The 18165-nt window shown below is 39.7% G+C and overlaps 1 protein-coding gene across 2 annotated transcripts in view; it reads right to left on the bottom strand.

The window, feature by feature from the left end:
* LOC101109941 (lymphocyte antigen 75) overlaps window positions 1-18165 on the bottom strand; it is a 120891-nt gene that overhangs the window by 11135 nt on the left and 91591 nt on the right. For both annotated transcript variants that reach the window (XM_042244906.2, XM_042244907.2), the window contains exon 35: window positions 3629-3739. In XM_042244906.2, the coding sequence (XP_042100840.1) occupies window positions 3629-3739 (111 nt within the window). The remainder of the gene's footprint in view (window positions 1-3628; window positions 3740-18165) is intronic.

Below are 18165 nucleotides of genomic sequence, written 5' to 3'. Positions count from 1 at the left end.
AAAGAATTTGCCTGCCAATGCAAGAGATGTTAGAGATGCAGGTTTGATCCCTGGGTCAGGAAAATGACCTGGAGTAGAAAATGGTAGCCCACTCCAGCCTAGAGAACCCCATGGACAGAGAAGCCTGGCAGGCTACAGTCCATAGTGTCACAAAGAGTTGGACACGACTGAAGTGAGTTAGCACATAGATATATGTATGTATCAAACATTTACTAAAATATATCTGCCTAGGGGTTTGGAAATCTAGAAGGATACTTAGCAAAATGTTAACAGTCATTACATTTCCTTGTGTGTGTTCAGTCAGGATGGTACAATTTAGGGTAATTTTCTTTTATTTTTAAAATATTTGCTTATGGTTTTCTATATAGGGACTGTACATTTGTGTAATTAGGAAAGAATTTTTAAAAGAAAAGAAAAAATAAGACTGATCTTTAAAATACTCAGTGCTTTAGTCCAAAGCTGGAATTTAGCAAGGTTTTCTTTCTCAGTCACAGCTCCATTGTTAAAAATTCAAGGATTTTTTTTTTTAAATCAATTCTAGCTGTTATCACCTCCTGTGGTAAATGTCACGTACACTTTTAATTGGTTTTACCCTACTAGTACCAAATTTACTTGTACTGATTTAGGAAATGTAACCAAAGTGCCATTTTAGAAAAAATTCTCAAGAGAAATATTTAACTAGGTTATAGTTTAGGCCTAAGTGTTCAGAGATGAGATTTTCATTCTTTTCTCTGACCTTGTGTCAGCCAATGGAACGTGAATGATTTTTAACAGTGCAATTTAAGGAAATACTGCACAAACTTAAATTACTATGTCAGGCAAAAAAGACACACTTATTTTCTTTAATGAATGACAGCATAAGTCCCTAAAGAATGCAAAAAGCGAATTTTTTTTAAATGCATAACCAGTAATGCTACCTACTGAGATGTAATTTGGGTCTTTCATTCTTTTAATGGCTAGTAACATAGCTTATACACAAATCACAAAAAGGAAAGACTGAAAATACTTATTGGTTCTATTATAAAGAAAATAGCTAAATCAAAGGTAAATGTAAAAAAGAGTAAATGTTGCAAAATAAGAAAAATTTTAGGCTCTCACAGTTATTTTCCTATATGAATGATAACAGTACCCCAAATAAGTATAATAAAAGTAACATCAACTAAATTAGCTCAGAGCACTGGGCCTATTTCTAAATATAGCTCTCAGCAGTCCAAAAAATAACAAGCCACTTAGTTTCTATACCCCTAAATATAGGTTTAAGATAGGACTTGGTATAGTCCTACAATATGTGAAGACTTCATAAATCTAAATGTAAATATCCATGTATTCTTCTTTTCCTTCTTCATATATAGCAAACACTGAATTCATGTTTACCTACAGTTACAAACCACCTACTGTTCTAAACACTACCCTAGGCAAAAAAAGTAATGGTAGTATTAATTTTAGCTAATTTTCTGATTTATCAATAAAATGGGTATTTCCATAGTGGAAGCAAATATAGAGGATTTATCAAATAAATGACATTATCAAAAATGTATAAGAAATTTAAAAATTCACATAAGTAAGACAAACAGAATTTATAAATTTTTAACTGGGATAAAGACATTTTTATTTAGACATAAAATCAACTTTATAAGCAAATTTGTATCCAACAATTTAAAATCCCTAAATGGCTACTTTGCTTTGAACAAATAGTTAACGGACTTCAAAATAAGTCATCAAAAATCAGGCCTCAAAGTTGCTGGGTGTTTTCAATTTCCTTTTGCTTCATTTACTAAAGAAAAATAGCAAAAACAATTAACTACGTTCAGTTGCCTGCAGAGGAAGTCAGTCAACAAGTAAAAGCTATGCCTCTGGAGTGAATGTGGTTGCGTAACTGTTGAATGTAAGTATCAAAGCTGGACAATGCAATCTAATGATGGTTCATACAAACTAACAGGAGTATAGAACACATCTTGTCTTGGCTCTGAGCCTCCAACATAATCTGTTTCTTGAAATCTGTGTTTTTGTTTAAGTATATCCAATATAGCTTTTTAAAAAGAGACAGAAAATAGTTGTGGGAGAAAACATCACTTAAAAAATCTTGTAAGACCAGCAAAATTCCTATTATTCCATTTCCTTGGAGTAAAACCAAACTGGCATGTTGGAAATGTCTTGTCTTCAAAGAGCCAATGTTCAACACCATTTAGCAAGTAAGAAGAATGATAAATATGTATTGAGCGTTCCATGGCACTTCATAGGATTTAAAACTGCTATGCCTACATTTATTCCTAAGAAAAACAATAAATATGTATTGAGTGGTATTGGCATGTCTTAGGATTTAAAACTCCTTTGCTTATATTTATTCCTTCTATAATAAGTGAATATGATTTTAATTAAAGTACCCTAAAGCAATTTGATATTGTTCCAAAATGTTATATTGGTGGGTTGTCAGAATTGTTTTTTAGGTAAAGGGCATTTTAATTTTTTTTTTTGGCCATGGCCTGCAGTATGTGGGATCTTAGTTCCCTGACCAGGGGTTGAACCTCTGTCTCCTGCATTGGGAGCACAGAGTCTTAAACACTGGACTGCTGGGGAACTCCTGGTAAAGGGTACTTTTAAATGCTGGTGTTATGAATATGCTTAAGAGAAAATTTAGTGAAATAATCAAAAGATTTTTAGATCTCACACAATAATAAAAAGCACTTTTAAATAATCAAGGACTCTCATGTCACCATCATAGGTATCTCAGTTGAAAAAGATGTTAATTGACACCATAGTTTTAGTTTGAGCTGACAAGTATCACAATTAGAGGCTCAACAAGGATGCACTTTAGGCCAAAGAGCCAAATATATAAAGAACACTCAAGCACAGCTTTTTAAAAAATGACATTTTTATTTAAAATATTTCACAATGTGAAATTATATTTCCCAGAGAATACTGAGCAAATCATGTAGCAAACAGCCTTTTTCTCATTTTTATTTAACAGTATACAGAATCCCCCTGCCAATGAGGGAGACTCAGGTTCTATCCCCGGGTCGGGAAGATCCCCTGGAGAATGAAATTGGGTCACAAAAGAGTGGGACACAACTTAGCGACTGAACAACAACAGATTCTTCCACACCACGTGTCACAATACCATGTGATCTGACTTCTGCCCACACTGCATGCCTGAAACAGTACTTTCAGGGCAGAAAGACAGAGTGATTAACACGGTTCCTAAAATCAGACAATCCCTGGTATGAATCTTGGCTCTGCCAATTGTTTCCTATTCAACCTTGAACAAATTATTGAACTAGTTTTATTCTCTTGATAAAAGAAGGCAAATAATAAACTTCCTGATAGGTTTGCTGTAATAATTAAAACCAGTGAAAGTGTATTAAGTGCTTAAGAACAGTGACTGACACAGAGTATTCACACCAAATACACACTGCTCTTGTCACTCCGCTTTGAGCAGCGTTCTCTAGCAGCTGACTTCCAACTCAAGAGTTCACCCCCATTCCACTGCCTGTCTTGCATATTATAGAATAAAAGTTGTTACAAGGACCAAAGGTAAAAAAGTAAGACACAACAAACCATTTTTTTAAAGAAATCACTGAACATTCTTTACTGATCTGTGAAAAAAAAAAAAATAGAATAAACTCCTTACCATGATTAGTACACTGATTTCTGACATCCTCTATGCTTTCAACTTTGATGGCTTCTTGAAGAAAAATGTAACAACTGTCTTGGAACTGAACCCAGGTGGATGAAGGGCAGTCTATGTAGAAAAAGAGAAACACTGTTAAATAACTTGAAAATGAGAATTTCATGAACAGCTAAAGATATGAGATATTAAATTATCATAGAAAAAAGAATGGCTATTTCCATGAACATTTAATATAGTTATTGACACCTTTGGGTTTATATCTACCACTTCACTGTTTTCTATCTGTCCTACTTAATTTATGTTCTTTTTCTTCCCTTGTTGGATTATTAGACGATTTTATATTCTATTTTTCTTTTAGCTTATTAATTATATATTCTTTAATTTTTTCCTATAGTGGGTACCCTGAAAATTACACCATGCAATCTTGATTTATTAGTACTGAAAATAAATTAGTACTTTTACTGTTTCCTAGACAACTCTAGGATCTTACAGTAGTTTAACTTCCCTCTCTTTGTGCTATTGTTCTATTACTATTTTGCATGTTCGTTTGAACACATAGTTACGTTCTCTGTTGCTCTTCATTCTTGTATATTTGAATTACTTATTTGAATAATTTTCTGTCTGCCTGAATAAACCCCGTTAGTGTTTCTTTAAGGGTAGATCTACTACAAATTCCCTCCTTTTGTGATTTTCTGTAAATGTCTTTATATTTTCTTCCCACTTAGATATTTTTGAAAGTAAAAAATTCTTGACAGGAAGCTTATTTTTCATTGAAGACGTAATTTTACTGTTTTGGCTTCTATCAGTCCTGTTGAGAAATCAAATGTCAGTCTGATGGCTGTTCTTTGGTAGCTGCTTTCAAGCTTTTCTTTGTCTATGATTTTTAGTAGTTTGACAGTGGTATCGCTAGTATTTTTTTTGAATCCTGCTAAGAATGCAACACAACTGTTGAATCTATGGCTTCATTTTCATTGCTCACTTTCACAAAGCCCTCGGCCATCATCATCACTTTCAGTGATGCTTTTCCACTCTCTTTCTCCTCCATTTCTGGGACTCAAAATACATATATGTTAGATTTCACATGTTCAATATGTTCACTTTGTTCCTTCCTATTTTAATACCTTTGGCACTCCCTATCCTAATCTCGTTTTTATGGTGTCCTAACCTACTCTCTGGGCTTTCCCAGTGGCTCAGTGGTGAAGAATCTGCCTGTGATGCACAAGATGCAGGAGACCCGGGTTCGATCGCTGGGTTGGGAAGATCCCTGGAGAAGGAAATGGCACCCCACTCACTGTTTTTGCCTGGGAAACCCCATGGACAGAGGAACCTGGCAGGCTATAGCCCATGGGGTCACAAGAGTCAGACACAACTTAGCGAATAAGCTGCTGCTGCTAAGTCGCTTCAGTCGTGTCCAACTCTGTGCGACCCCATAGATGGCAGCCCACCAGGCTCGCCCGTCCCTGGGATTTTCCAGGCAAGAACAGTGAGTGGGTTGCCATTTCCTTCTCCAGTGCATGAAAATGAAACTGAAGTTGCTCAGTCGCGTCCGACTCTTAGGGACCCCGTGGACTGCAGCCCACCAGGCTCCTCCGTCCATGGGATTTTCCAGGCAGGAGCACTGGAGTGGGGTGCTACTGCCTTCCCTGAGCGACTAAGCACACACACATATACAGTCTACTTCAGTTTGTAACAAATCTGCTGTCAAACCTAACTACTGAGTTCATAATGTCAGCTATTTTTCAGTTACACAACTTCCATTTGTTTGTACTTTTATAGATTCTGACTCTCTGGTGAAATTCTCAACCTTATAAATATTCTCGAAATTATTACAGCTATTTTAAAGTTCATTTTTGAAAACTCTAATTTCTGGATTATCTATTGGTCTGTTTTTATTTATTTTCCCAGCTTTGGCCTGTTTCTTGTTATGCCTGGTAGTTTTTGTTTTCTTTTTAAAATATCAAATACCAGATACTGTGCAGGAAAAATTTCACAGTATCTGGTATTTGATATTTAAAATAAAAAAATTGCAGAGGCTCGAGATGATGTCATTCTCCCCTAGAAAGGATCCTGGCACGCAGCTGGCATACTGAAGATTATTTAAATACAATCAAGGGTTGATTCCACCTGAGGGAGCTGTTAAAATCTCTGTGAGGCCCGATATCCATGGATTCCAAGTGAAGCCTGGAGATTAGCTAGCGTCCCTCCTCTTTGGTAAGTAAAAACTCAAATTTTTGTCTCATTAATACCATGAGAATGCCAAAAACTCTGCTCTCTTCTTAGCTCCTTAAAATGTGGACAATTCTTCTAAAGGGAAAAGTAATACACAGGATAGTGGGCTCACGTCAATAAGCTGCCTAAACAGCTCTCTGATGCCTGCAAATACCATTATTACAGAATTTCATCTAGATTTTCCAGTTGTTTTTGGGGGGAGTCTTACTGGAGTCCCACTTCACCAGAGTCAGAAGCAGAATCCCCTCTTTCACACTTCTGAGCAAGTTATTGATAGCTGTCACTACTATCACCCATCAAACAATCATTGGCTGAGCAACTCCCACGTGTCAGAGACAACAGTTAGCACCAAGGAGTAAGGATGAAAGGATTTAAGACAGTGGTCCCCAGCCTTTGGACACCAGGGACTGGTTTTGTGGAAAACAATTTTTCCACATATTGGGGCAGACTGGGGTGGGGGTGGCGGTGAGGGGAATGGGAATGGGGGGCGGGGGGATGGTTTCAGGATGACTCAAGCGCATTATATTTATTGTGCATCTTATTTCTATTATTATTAAATCAGCTCCACCTCTCAGATCATCAGGCATTAGATCCTGGAGGTTGGGGACCTCTGATTGAAGGGGAATGAGTCCTACACTTAAAGTGTTTAGGCTGCTAGGAGAGTCAGACACATATACATATCAAAGGTATGAGAGGTTAAAGTTATGAGACTATAGAAGAAAAAAGTAACTTGCTCCCCTGGTGGCTTAGATGGTTAAGAATCTGCCTGCAATGCAGGAGACCCCGGTTCGGTGAGATCCCCTGGAGAAGGGAATGGCAATCCACTCCACTATTCTCGCGTGGGAAACCCCATGGACAAAGGAGCTTGGCAGGCTACAGTTCATGGGGTCACAAAGAGACAGATGTGGCTGAGTAAGCACATACACAGACAAAAAAAGAGTAAGGAAACATTTCAAAAAGGAGGTAATATTTGAGCTGCAATTCACAGGATAACTTTACCATGTGGAAAAGGAGAAAGATGAAGAAATTCCAGGTAGAGAGACCACCATAAAAACCACAATGAGAGGAGTCACATATTCGTTGAAAGGGTTACCGAGGCAGGTCCCTCCCACCCCACACTCCTGCCATCACATGTTTTCTGTATTAAGACACGATAGAGAAAAATAAAAAAAGCAGTCATTTCCAGAATGAAACTCAGATTGAAAGTCAGGAGGGCATATACTCTGAATTGCAAACTTTGACTTTCATATATTTCTTCCCCTGTTTTCTTCTGGTTCCCTTTGTTGCTTTTCCTTTAGTCTTACAGAATTTTAAAAAATGGAAATAGAAACAAACTCCATTACCACATTTAATGCCACTTGAAACACCTCACATATCACCGAAAATTCTTGGACCATGGGCTGAGAAATGCTCTTGTGTATTATTTCTAGTCAAAGCTACACATAGGATTTTGTAATGATGATAAATAACTCAAGAATATAAAAATAATTTTTGAAATATTGTTTAATGGAATAAAGCATGTCTATTAAGTATATAATATATAATTAACAACAAGTGAAGTGAAATTTATAAATTGTTTCTTTGTACACTTGTATTGGGTTGGCCAAAAAGTTGACTCAGTTTTTCCCACATGATCTTACTGAAAAAGCTGAACAAACTTTTTGGCCAACCCAGTAGTTCTTAGGCTTTATGGTTACAATGAACTCTGATTTCCACCTCATCTGTAGACTAAACTGTATTCTTTTGTTCAGTGGCAGCTCACGTGTCAATTCTCTGTGAGGCATCCCACCTTCACCTTCCTTAAACTCTGACCCCTCTGAACTTCTACAGGACTTTACACTATACACCATGTGAGAGGCCTTTCCGGTTATAAAGACTAAAGATTTGTTTTGGTTACCCCAAATGATAGAGACGTTCTGCAAGGATACACGGGATAATAAGAAATCTGAGGATAATCTCCTAGCAGTCAAACAGACCTCCTAGTGTTCTTATACCAGGTACCCTCTTGGATTGCTACCAAGCTTAAGAGTAGTCAGTCTTTGATTTAGGAAACTACCCTTATTTTGATTAATCATGGCTTGGATGGTGAGCATAATATGGCACAAGTCAAGGCCCTAGGCGCAAGAACCACAGTAGCCTATCTTCTTGGAAAGGGGGCTGTATTACCCTTTGAAGACAAACACATATTCACGTGTGCTGATCATCATAAAGGTGACATATAAAAAAGAGACGTGAAGGAGCTGAAAAAGAAAAAAAAAAGCCAAATGCTTATCTAGGTCTCACAGGCCTCTGAGATGGGAGTATTATTGTGATAATGATACTTGACAAAGACCCTTGTTGAATAATTAAATAAACAATATGTGATAAGATTAAAAAAACACACACAAATAAAAACAAAAAGCTACAGGCAGAAAAAGTAAAAAACAAATAGTTAAATTCATATCCTTTAAACTTCCAACAGCGTTCTCCTCAGACTTATTTCAGCATTAACAGTAACTCCAGTTAATTCAGCGCTGAACCCCTCTTCTCATGCTACCAGAGTCTGTGCCCCAGAAACAAGATTTAAGCACTACTCAAAAATATTTTTACTCTAAGAAGAATTTTCACATAGAGGCTGATACCTCCTATGACAGAACTGAGGTTCACACATAGAGAAAAGCTAAACTAATTGTGTTTTGTTCTATACTTCTTAATACTGTACAGTTATAATCTTTGACAATTATTACTCAAAAATAGAAAAAAAGAAAGGTTACATTTTCAATACTAAGTGTCTTTTCTATAATCCTGTTACAATGAAAAACCTGCCTTCCAGAATACTGGCATAAGTTTTCAGTTACAGAACCTGTAATATTTTCTAGAAAATATACTTCAATAAACATACTTTGCTCAAAAGAAAAAAATATCCTGCTCACAATGCTTTCTCCAATGTGCTTCTCTGTTACTCTTGCTTTTTCACAGTTGTCCTGAAAGATACGTTGCACCTAAAGGACTCTTTGATGCTTTTGAACTGTGGTGTTGGAGAAGACTCTTGAGAATCCCTTGGACTACAAGGAGATCAAACCAGTTAATCCTAGAAGAAATCAGTCCTGAATATTCCTTGGAAGGACTGATGCTGAAGCTGAAACTCCAATATTTTGGCCACCTGATGTGAAGAACTGACTCATTGGAAAAGACCCTGATGCTGGGAAAGATTGAAGGCAGGAGGAGAAGGGGACGACAGAGGATGAGATGGTTGGATGGCATCACCGACTCTATGGACATGAGTTTGAGCAAGCTCCAGGAGTTGGTGATGGACAGGGAAGCCTGGCATGCTGCAGTCCATGGGGTCACAAAAAGTCGGACATGACTGAGCAACTAAACTGAACTGAACTGAAAGGACTCTTTATGGATTGTATAATTTTATAATTCTATTGGTTTACTGTGTTTACAGAGATTTAGGAACCTGATGAAACTTTTAAAAGCTTATACTTAACTCCAATAAGTTTCCAAATAGATCCTCTGCTTAAAATTATCATGTGCTAAATGAATAAGATGGTATATCTACAGGAATATTTTGCATTGCCAGCGAGTTCTAATAGAACTCTCTGTTCCCTTGTAATTAATTTTTTTAAAGAACCAGGCACAGCAGAAGAGGAAGTGATCCTTGGGACACACATGTTCTGAATGTTAACAATGGAAAGGCAAGATTGTATTTTTTTTTTCCTTATCAATAAGACCTTTGTCCTTCTCCCATTAAGATATAGGTCAGTCACTTACCTTCTACAAGGGCAACTGTGGCAGAGGGAGAAACAGGCACTGGTTATTATGTTTATTATGTATGGAGGACGATACAGTATACCAGGCCCCTGGATAACCTGGAAGGCCTGGGCTGCAAGATCTCTCTAAACCCTAAGGAAATTCAGCCACTCTGACACTCCGTCCCCTCTCAATGTCACCCAACCTAGCTTCCAAGATGTCAACCCCCATCTTCTCCCTTCAAATCCTTTCTCAGAAAAGCTGTCAAGACTTTTAGTCATAGAATGAGGGTGGCAGTGTTTCTCTGCACCTTTCTCATTGGGCTTTACTGGTCCATTTTCTTATTGATGCAACCTGAAGATCTGCCCTCAAAATCTAAAATAATCTTAAATACTTGATATGTATCAGAAAAAAATTGTGGATGATAACCTTGTTGCAAAACTAATTTTCAACACGTAAGTGTTAAAAAGCTTTCAACACCTAAGCTTTTAAAAGCTTCTCAATGAAAGAAGTCCTGAAATAATACCTAATTATAACTTTTTCATTGGAAGAAAAATAAACACTTTTAACATTTCAAATTTTACAATCTAAAATAATATTTGCTGAAACATCACTGTACTATCCACAATGGTCAGAATAAGTCAAATCAATAGATTAAAGTGACTTAATGCTTTGAATTCAATTATGAGATGAGCTCAAGGGCAAAAATAAAAATAATTTGAAAGAAATTGCAATCCCATGACCCGCCGCCATTCATCTAAATTTTTTGTCCTTTTATTATAAGTTAGAATACAGCATAGAGACACATTTCAAAACAAAACAAAAATCCACAATACAGTGAATTTTCTGCTGTTACAGAGCTTCCTTGGTGAGGGGAGCGACAAGCAAGAAGACAAGATTCATTCCAAGAGAAATGAGTGCTCTGAAGAGAAAACACAGGGATGTTATAGAGAAGGTGGGGTGTTCAGGAAAGGCCTGGGGAGAGGACATGTGAATAGAGATCCGAAGGACGTGGAAGGGTCCCTGCCAAGGAATGGGCAAGAAGAGGGTGGTCTGGGCAGAAGAGTCAGAAGGTGGCTGAGTCCCGCAGAGGTCAGTGTGGATAAACAGAGTGAATGGCAGGAAGGGTGGTAAGAGGTGACATCAGGGAAGGAGGCAGAGTATTGCAGGCTATGGCAATTCAAAATTAGTAACCTAGATTCTGATCCGTGTAACCACCATCAGAATGGGATTTACTCTAACATGCTTACATTCTCTTATATTAACGCTCCCCACGGGAAATCACTGACCCAAGAAACATATACGAACCCAGGTGTCCTGCATTGCAGGCAGACGCTTTACCCTCTGTGCCACAGGGAATCTCCACTGATCATTTACTACATACAAAATGTGGTGTTCCAGAAGAACTTTTTAAAAGGGATGCCATGGCACCTAACGCACGTATCTAAAGAATGTTTTGTTCATTGTGATTTTTCAAGATAATAGCTAAGTAAAACATAAGATCATTTATTCTAATAAAATCCAAAATAACAGAGAACAATAATTTCCATTTCAATATTACATTTATATTTTCTGCAACACCATAGGACCTTTCCTGTTAAGATCTTGCCATTCGGCAAATTCCACAATAACTTTCAAAAGCTCTTTTTACTTAGTTCTAAGCAAAATATTATTCCTGATCTTGTCTAGATAAATTGGTGAAGTATGATAAAACATGGACACAGGTTTTCAGCTCTGTGTTATCAACATGCATGGGAATGTGCTCAGTTACCATACACATCAACCCACATAAAGTTGCACTCATGATGTTATCTAATTGCAATAATTACCCTTCATTTCATATGAAGAGAACAAAGGGAAACCAAGATTCACAATGCCTCGAATAGGTGCTAGACATGGCATACTCCCTGAATGCCCATGATCACCCTATGGTCATAATCTCCATTTTAACTGAAATGCAATGAGTTGGGCAATTCAATCAAGACCACACAGTCTGTACCTAATGCCAAAACTCATGCACCTTCTAATTTAATCCTTAAAACCTCCTGAGAGAAATTGATAAATTCACAGCATTAATTTATTCAACATGCACTTCTTCAGCTCTTAAAAAGTCTATGTAACCATACTGGACTTATTAAACCAAAACAAAAAAGACAAAACTTTCCAAAGACAGTTTTGAGACAGGCTGGGACCTGAGACCCTTTGCTACAGTGCTTGCACCTGGACAAATGTCTCCTCGACCCACAGAAAACAAAGACACTATAAGAGACTACAAATAACTGCATGCATGGGCAACTGGGGCAAATTTTGAGCAACAAGATACAAAAAGATCAAAACCCAACTGCCACTTCTGAGCTTCCAGGAGCAAAAGCAGGGTACTGAGCCTGATCTCTGCACACAGCACCATCAAGCAGGTGGGCAGCCCACCTTAGCCACTTACTTCTCTGTCTGGGACTACGTCAGCCCCTACCCTCACCCCATTTAAGGGACCAGCTCACCCTACTTAGGGAGCAAGCAAGAGCACCTATTACTTGTTTTCACTCCCCTGCGCTGCAGCTCGAGTCCCAGTAAAGCCCAGCCTGAATTCCTCATCTGGTCTCACCATTTCTATTAAGAAGTGCAAGGGCCCAAATGGGTAAATGCTTGTCCTCCACTGCTGATCAAAACAGCTTCTCTGAAGAAAAGAGACATCAAAATCTAGAAATGGGCTTCTAAAGAAATCTGACAAGTTTTTTTTTTTTCTTAGTCTGACATACAAAGGCACAGAAACTCAGTTGTTCAGTCACTCCAGTCGTGTCCGACTCTTGCGAATCCATGGACTGCAGCACACCAGGCTTCCGTGTACTTCACTATCTCTCAGAGTTTGCTCATATTCATGTCCACTGAGTCTGTGATGCTACTGAACAATCTCATCCTCTGCTGCCTTCTTCTCCTTTTGCCTTCAATCTTTCCCAGCATCAGGGTCTTTTCTAATGAGTCAATTATTCACATCAGATAGGCAAAGTATTGGAGCTCCAGCTTCAGCATCAGGCCTTTCAATGAATATTTAGGGTTGATTTCCTTTAGGATTAACTGGTTTGATCTTGCTGTCCAAGGGACTCTCAAGAATCTTCTCCAGCACCACAGTTTGAAAGCATCAACTCTTCTGGGCTCAGCAACCCAGAGGGTGGCTTAAATAGGTGTTTAAATGTAACTGGCAAACATGAGGGTGTGCATTAAGAGGGCTTGGCAGAATCTCTAGTCCAGCCTTGTTTTGGACAAACCTGATATGCTCAGTCTGAACAGAGTGAAACTCTCCCTTCTGCTCCTCCATAGGCAGCAGATGGCATAACTGGTCATAAATGCTGGTCGACAAAAGGTGTCAGGATAGGAGCTCTGAGTTTGTAAGCAAGTTCTGAGCTGCTTATGCTACTGCTGCCTCCAACACTGAGATCCTGTCAGCAGGCTTCCAGCAGGAATTTATAAAACAGCAGTGAAATTCAGGGGAAAAAATGACAAATTCTTGCATAATCAATTTATTCAGACCCATGCAAGTACTCACTCTGTTTTTATTTTGCTCCTTATTTCCCAGAATTGTTCAATCCATAGTGGTTTGGGATGTAAGTCTTTCCCCAGAGTTTCCCCCAACAACATTTTTGACACCGTTACAAGAGAAACTTGTTTTTAAAAAAACACAAAACATATCGAAGAGTCTATTTCCCTCGGAACTTATTTTGGAAATCACGAGTCATTTTTCAGATGAAACTTGCACAACAGCAGACTAGACTTAAAGATTTTTAAATCACACGACTTAAGTGGAATCCAAGCCTCGCCTGTTCTCTTCCCACTTCCACTCAGGGGTTATTTGGCTGAACTGTTTTCCTGTTTCAACATCTTGAACACCATCCAAATGGACAAACAACGCCGAGAGCAAAGAAGGGTCAGCTTCCTCCCACTCCCATCCCACCCCAGCTGCACGCGAGCTGGGGGAAATCGCCGCAGTCTAACTTCCCCACTTCCCCTTTCAGCCCCAAACGGCCGTGAAACTACGCTCATCCTGGCGCTTTCATAAGTCTTTCTGCTCTCCTGTCAATTAGCCCCGTTTGGGGACCCCTGCCCGCGACTGGGGTCCGTGCTAAGGATGTGGACACGGTGGGAGATGAAGGGCGCTCTGGGGTCCCCGGAGATCCCCTCCCTGCGGGCTCTCGCCTCCCCAGGGGCGCTCTCACGGAGCCCACCGAACGCAGAGGCGAGGGGTGACGACCAGCCTCCGGAGGCGCTTGGGGTGGGCGCGCAGGCGAGCGCGACCTGCCCGTCGAGAGGCAGCCCTCGCCCGGGGAGAGGGTGGAGGGTCTGCTCCGGGCGCCCGCTCCCAGGCCGAGGAGGGGGCGCGGCCGGGGGCCAGCTTACCCGCGGCGGCGGCGGCGGCGAGGCCCAGCAGCGGCAGCAGAAGAGCGGGAGGTGCGGCTCGCGGCATGACGGCGCTGCGGGCGGCGCGCGCGCTTCTCGGAAGTGCAGAGCCGCCGTCCGACCCCTCCCACCAGCCGCCCCGGCCGGGCCGAGAGCCCGCCCGCGCTGCCTTCCGGCCGGCGCCCCGGCTCACCATGGTTTTTAAAACTTCATCTGAACCGAAATCAATTCAGCTTCTCAAAAACGTTTCCAAAGAAGAATTTCCGTAACGCTTCTTTCTCTAAATCTTAACGTCGTACGTAACTTCAGTGCAATGGTCAAAGCCAGTATATTAACACTGATCTAATACTGTGGGCTAATCTACAGCCCTTTCATATTTCATCAGTTGTCCTTCTGATCATTTTTCTGTCCTAAAATCCAATCCGAGATCATACACTGCACTGCGATGTCACGCGTCCTCAGTCTCTGTACTGTGGGACAGTTCCTGAGTCACTGCTTATCTGGAAACAAGTTTGAAGAGTACTGACCAGTCGCTGTGTACAACGTCCTTTCGTTTGGGTTTGTCTGATGCTTCCTCTTGAGGGAGATTGGAAGCAGAGGATTCAGGTTATATTTCTGTGGTTTGGTGGTGGTGGTGGTGGTGGTGGTTGGTTAGTGTTTGGCAAGAGTACCACAGAAGTGGCATGCCCAGCCCGGGAAGACCACGTCATTCTGTCTTATCACTGGTAATGTTAACTTTGATCACTTGGTTAAAGTGGTGTTTGTTCTTTGAACCCAATAGCCAGAAACCTTTTCAAAGGTTCTCTCAGTGGGCTGTGGCCATCAGACAACTTCCGTCATCAGCTCTTGGATGAGGGTCTTTAAACTGTGCTTGACAGCCCTTGAAAGGAATACTTTGGACTTTGATCTTGAACATCTGGCCTCCAAAACTGTGACACAATAAATTTCTGTTGTTTAAGAAAAACAGCAGCAATCATGTTTGTTACTATACATGTGAACTATGCAACTGTAACTCGAATAGCGGGGGTCTCTGGAACCAGACAAATGAGAGTCACACAGCCTGCTTGTTTAAACTCTGACATTGCCTCATGTCATTAGCAAAAGAGTGTTTTTAAATTGAGTCTAAACTCAAGAATACAAACATAAACAACTCAATTTTAAAATTTACAAATGAGTTGAACAGACACTTCAACAAATAAGATATATAAATATAGCAAAAAGTACATGAAAACACACTCAACATCATATGTCACTAGGGAACTGCAAATTAAAACCAGATACCACTGTACACCTATTAGAATGACTTTTAAAATCCAAAACACTGACAACACCAAATGCTGAAGAAGATAGAGAACAAAATGAATTCTTATTCATTTCCAGTGAGAATGCAAAATGGTGCAGCCACTTTGGAAGACAGTTTGGCAGCTCCTCAGAAAACTAAACAGACTCTTATCGTATGATTCAGTGCTCATGCTCCTTGGTATTTATCCTTGGCTGCTGCTGCTAAGTCACTTCAGTCGTGTCCGACTCTGTGCAACCCCATAGATGGCAGCCCGCCAGGCTCCCCCATCCCTGGGATTCTCCAGGCAAGAACACTGGAGTGGGTTGCCATTTCCTTCTCCATCCTTGGTTGAAATGTTACATATTCACAAAAACTTACACATAGATATTTGAAGCAGCCCAGCTATCCTTCAGTAGGTGACTGGATAAATAGACTGTGGTACATCCACACAATGAAATATTATTTGGCACTAGAAAGAAATGAACTATCAAACCATGGAATGAACTTAAACACATATTGCTAAGTGAAAGAAGCCTGTCTGAAAAGCCCACATACCCTATTATTTCAACTTTATATTTTGGAAAGACAAAACCGTGGTATCAATTAAAAAAAAAAAATCAGTGGTTGTCAAGAGTTGAGGGAGGTGGTAAGGGAGACATGACTAGGTGGAGCACAGAGCACTTTTAGGGCAGTAAAACTGTTCTGAGCAATACTGTAATGGTAGATACATATCATTATACATTCGTCACAACTATAGAATATACAACATAAAGAGGAATCTTAATGTAAACTCTGGACTTTAGTTAAGAATAATATATCTGAATTGGATCAATTTTACCAAATGTACCACACTAATGCAAGATGCTAATAATAAGAAAAAGGTGGCGAGACATAAGGATGTATGTGGGAACTCTGCTCAATGTTTATCCTAAGACTGCTCAAAAACGACAGTCTATTTAAAAAAAATCAAGTCTAATCTTTTCCATGCTATTGATTGTCCAACTGGAAATGGACTGACTGCACTATCTGACCAAAGGGGTCTGTAAGGAGTCTCAGAATGTCAGAGGTGGTGGGGCCATCTCTTCATTTACTGATAAAGAAACTGGGGCCCAAAGAAAGGATGTGACTTAGCCATGGGCACACAGTGGATGCCAAAAATTGAACCAGAGCCCAGGTCTTCTGCTGGACTCTCCCAACCTCTCCAGGTTCAGTCTTTGCCAAAGTATCAAGGACTTGCTCAACTGATTTATCTCCATCATTCCTCAGACTGTATACTAAACCCAAACCCAAAGCAAATCCTTTCAAATGTACACAGTGTTTAAATATTCAAACCTCCCGATTCTGGGGACTCTCATCCTGCTAACTACGAAGGGGAAATGAACAGTCATCTAACTGAATAAGTTATCTCCACCCCTACCTCAGGCACCAAAGCACACTGTATCAATGTGGATTTTTATTAAACTAATTTTCAAATAACTGATAGATTTACAATAGAAGTAGCACCTTGATGAATCAATCTACTTTAGGCAAATAATCCATTTCAGCTGTCTTTTATTTTTCAGTCATTTGAACTAAAGGAAGACATATTTTCCCCACTGTTAACTCTGGTGCACACTTCCTCATTTTTTATGCTAATATAAGACAGACTACTTACCCCCTCTGCATGGGAAAATATAGTTATTTCATCAAAATCTCTCATTATGATGTCCTACTTTCCAATTACATCTCATACTGTTTTTTCCTTCTCTCTCACTTGTTTACTTCCTCTTTGATCTCATTCTGGACTCCAATCCTTTGACTTCGTTTTACACCCAGAAGTGAGACTGCTGGATCACCTGGTAGTTCTATCTTTAATTTTTTGAGGACGGGGGCTCTATTTTCTCCTTCATATTCTCCTTTTCCTCAATTCTACAGCCGAGGGCAGGTAGAAGAAATCTATTCATTCTCCTGATGGTTGTCACTACTAATATATGGCTTTTAATTTCATGTGAGCCCAGTAAGCCTTTTCTGCAGTCTTTTGTCTTGATCATTCTCCTCTCTCATTCATTCCCCACATAGAATATTTCACTTTTTTATTATGCTCTTTAAGCTGAAACCCCATTCAATATTTATCTTTCTCTGAAAAAGACTTCACCTTCTACTCACTAGGAAAATAGAGGCCATCAGGTATAGATAAACATCTTCAAATACCTGCCTGCTCTCCCCTTCTCTTCCACACAGGTCATTCTCTTCTGTCCTTAGAGAGGAAGGCAAGCTTCCTCCCATCCCATCCAAACCTAGTTCCTTTATATATGGATTTAGATCTGCCCTCTCATCCCATCTTCTTCAAGATCTTCCCCTTTCTCCCCTGCATCAACTTCTCTCTGTTCATTGGTTTCCAATGATGTGTTTTGTTTTCATTCCTCTCAGCTTCTAAACCTGTAAATCTCCTCCCCTACCTCCTTTGGAAAGAAGTCTTCTTCACCTTTCCTTCTTCTCACTCTAGCTATGGCCCATCTCTACATCTCAAAAATCCATGTTCTTTGTTTCCTAATTTCCTTTCACTTTTCAGCTCACTCCCGTCTGGTGATTTTCTGCATTCCTATTGGTTAAGATCACCAATGTTTTCCTAATTCCTGGACTACAGTTTCATCTGACTTTGCCTCTTTGTTGTTTAGCCTTTGAAACAATATTGACTTGACCTTACTTTGTATTAAGAGGGTGTTGGGGAACTTCACTGGTGGTCCAGGGGCTAAATTCTGTGCGGCCAATGCAGGGGACCTGGGCTAGACCTTTGGTCAGGGAACTAGATCCCACATGCCACAACCAAGAGTTTGCATGCTGCAACTAAAGATACCATGAAGCCGAATAAAATAAACAAATCAATATTAAAAGAGAGAAAAAACAAACAAAAAAAGCCCAC

The sequence above is a fragment of the Ovis aries genome, chromosome 2, assembly GCF_016772045.2.
Source record: "Ovis aries strain OAR_USU_Benz2616 breed Rambouillet chromosome 2, ARS-UI_Ramb_v3.0, whole genome shotgun sequence".
Classification (NCBI taxonomy): domain Eukaryota; kingdom Metazoa; phylum Chordata; class Mammalia; order Artiodactyla; family Bovidae; genus Ovis; species Ovis aries.
The sequence above is the reverse complement of the archived record's forward strand: the minus strand, read 5'-3'. Positions and strand labels throughout refer to the sequence as shown.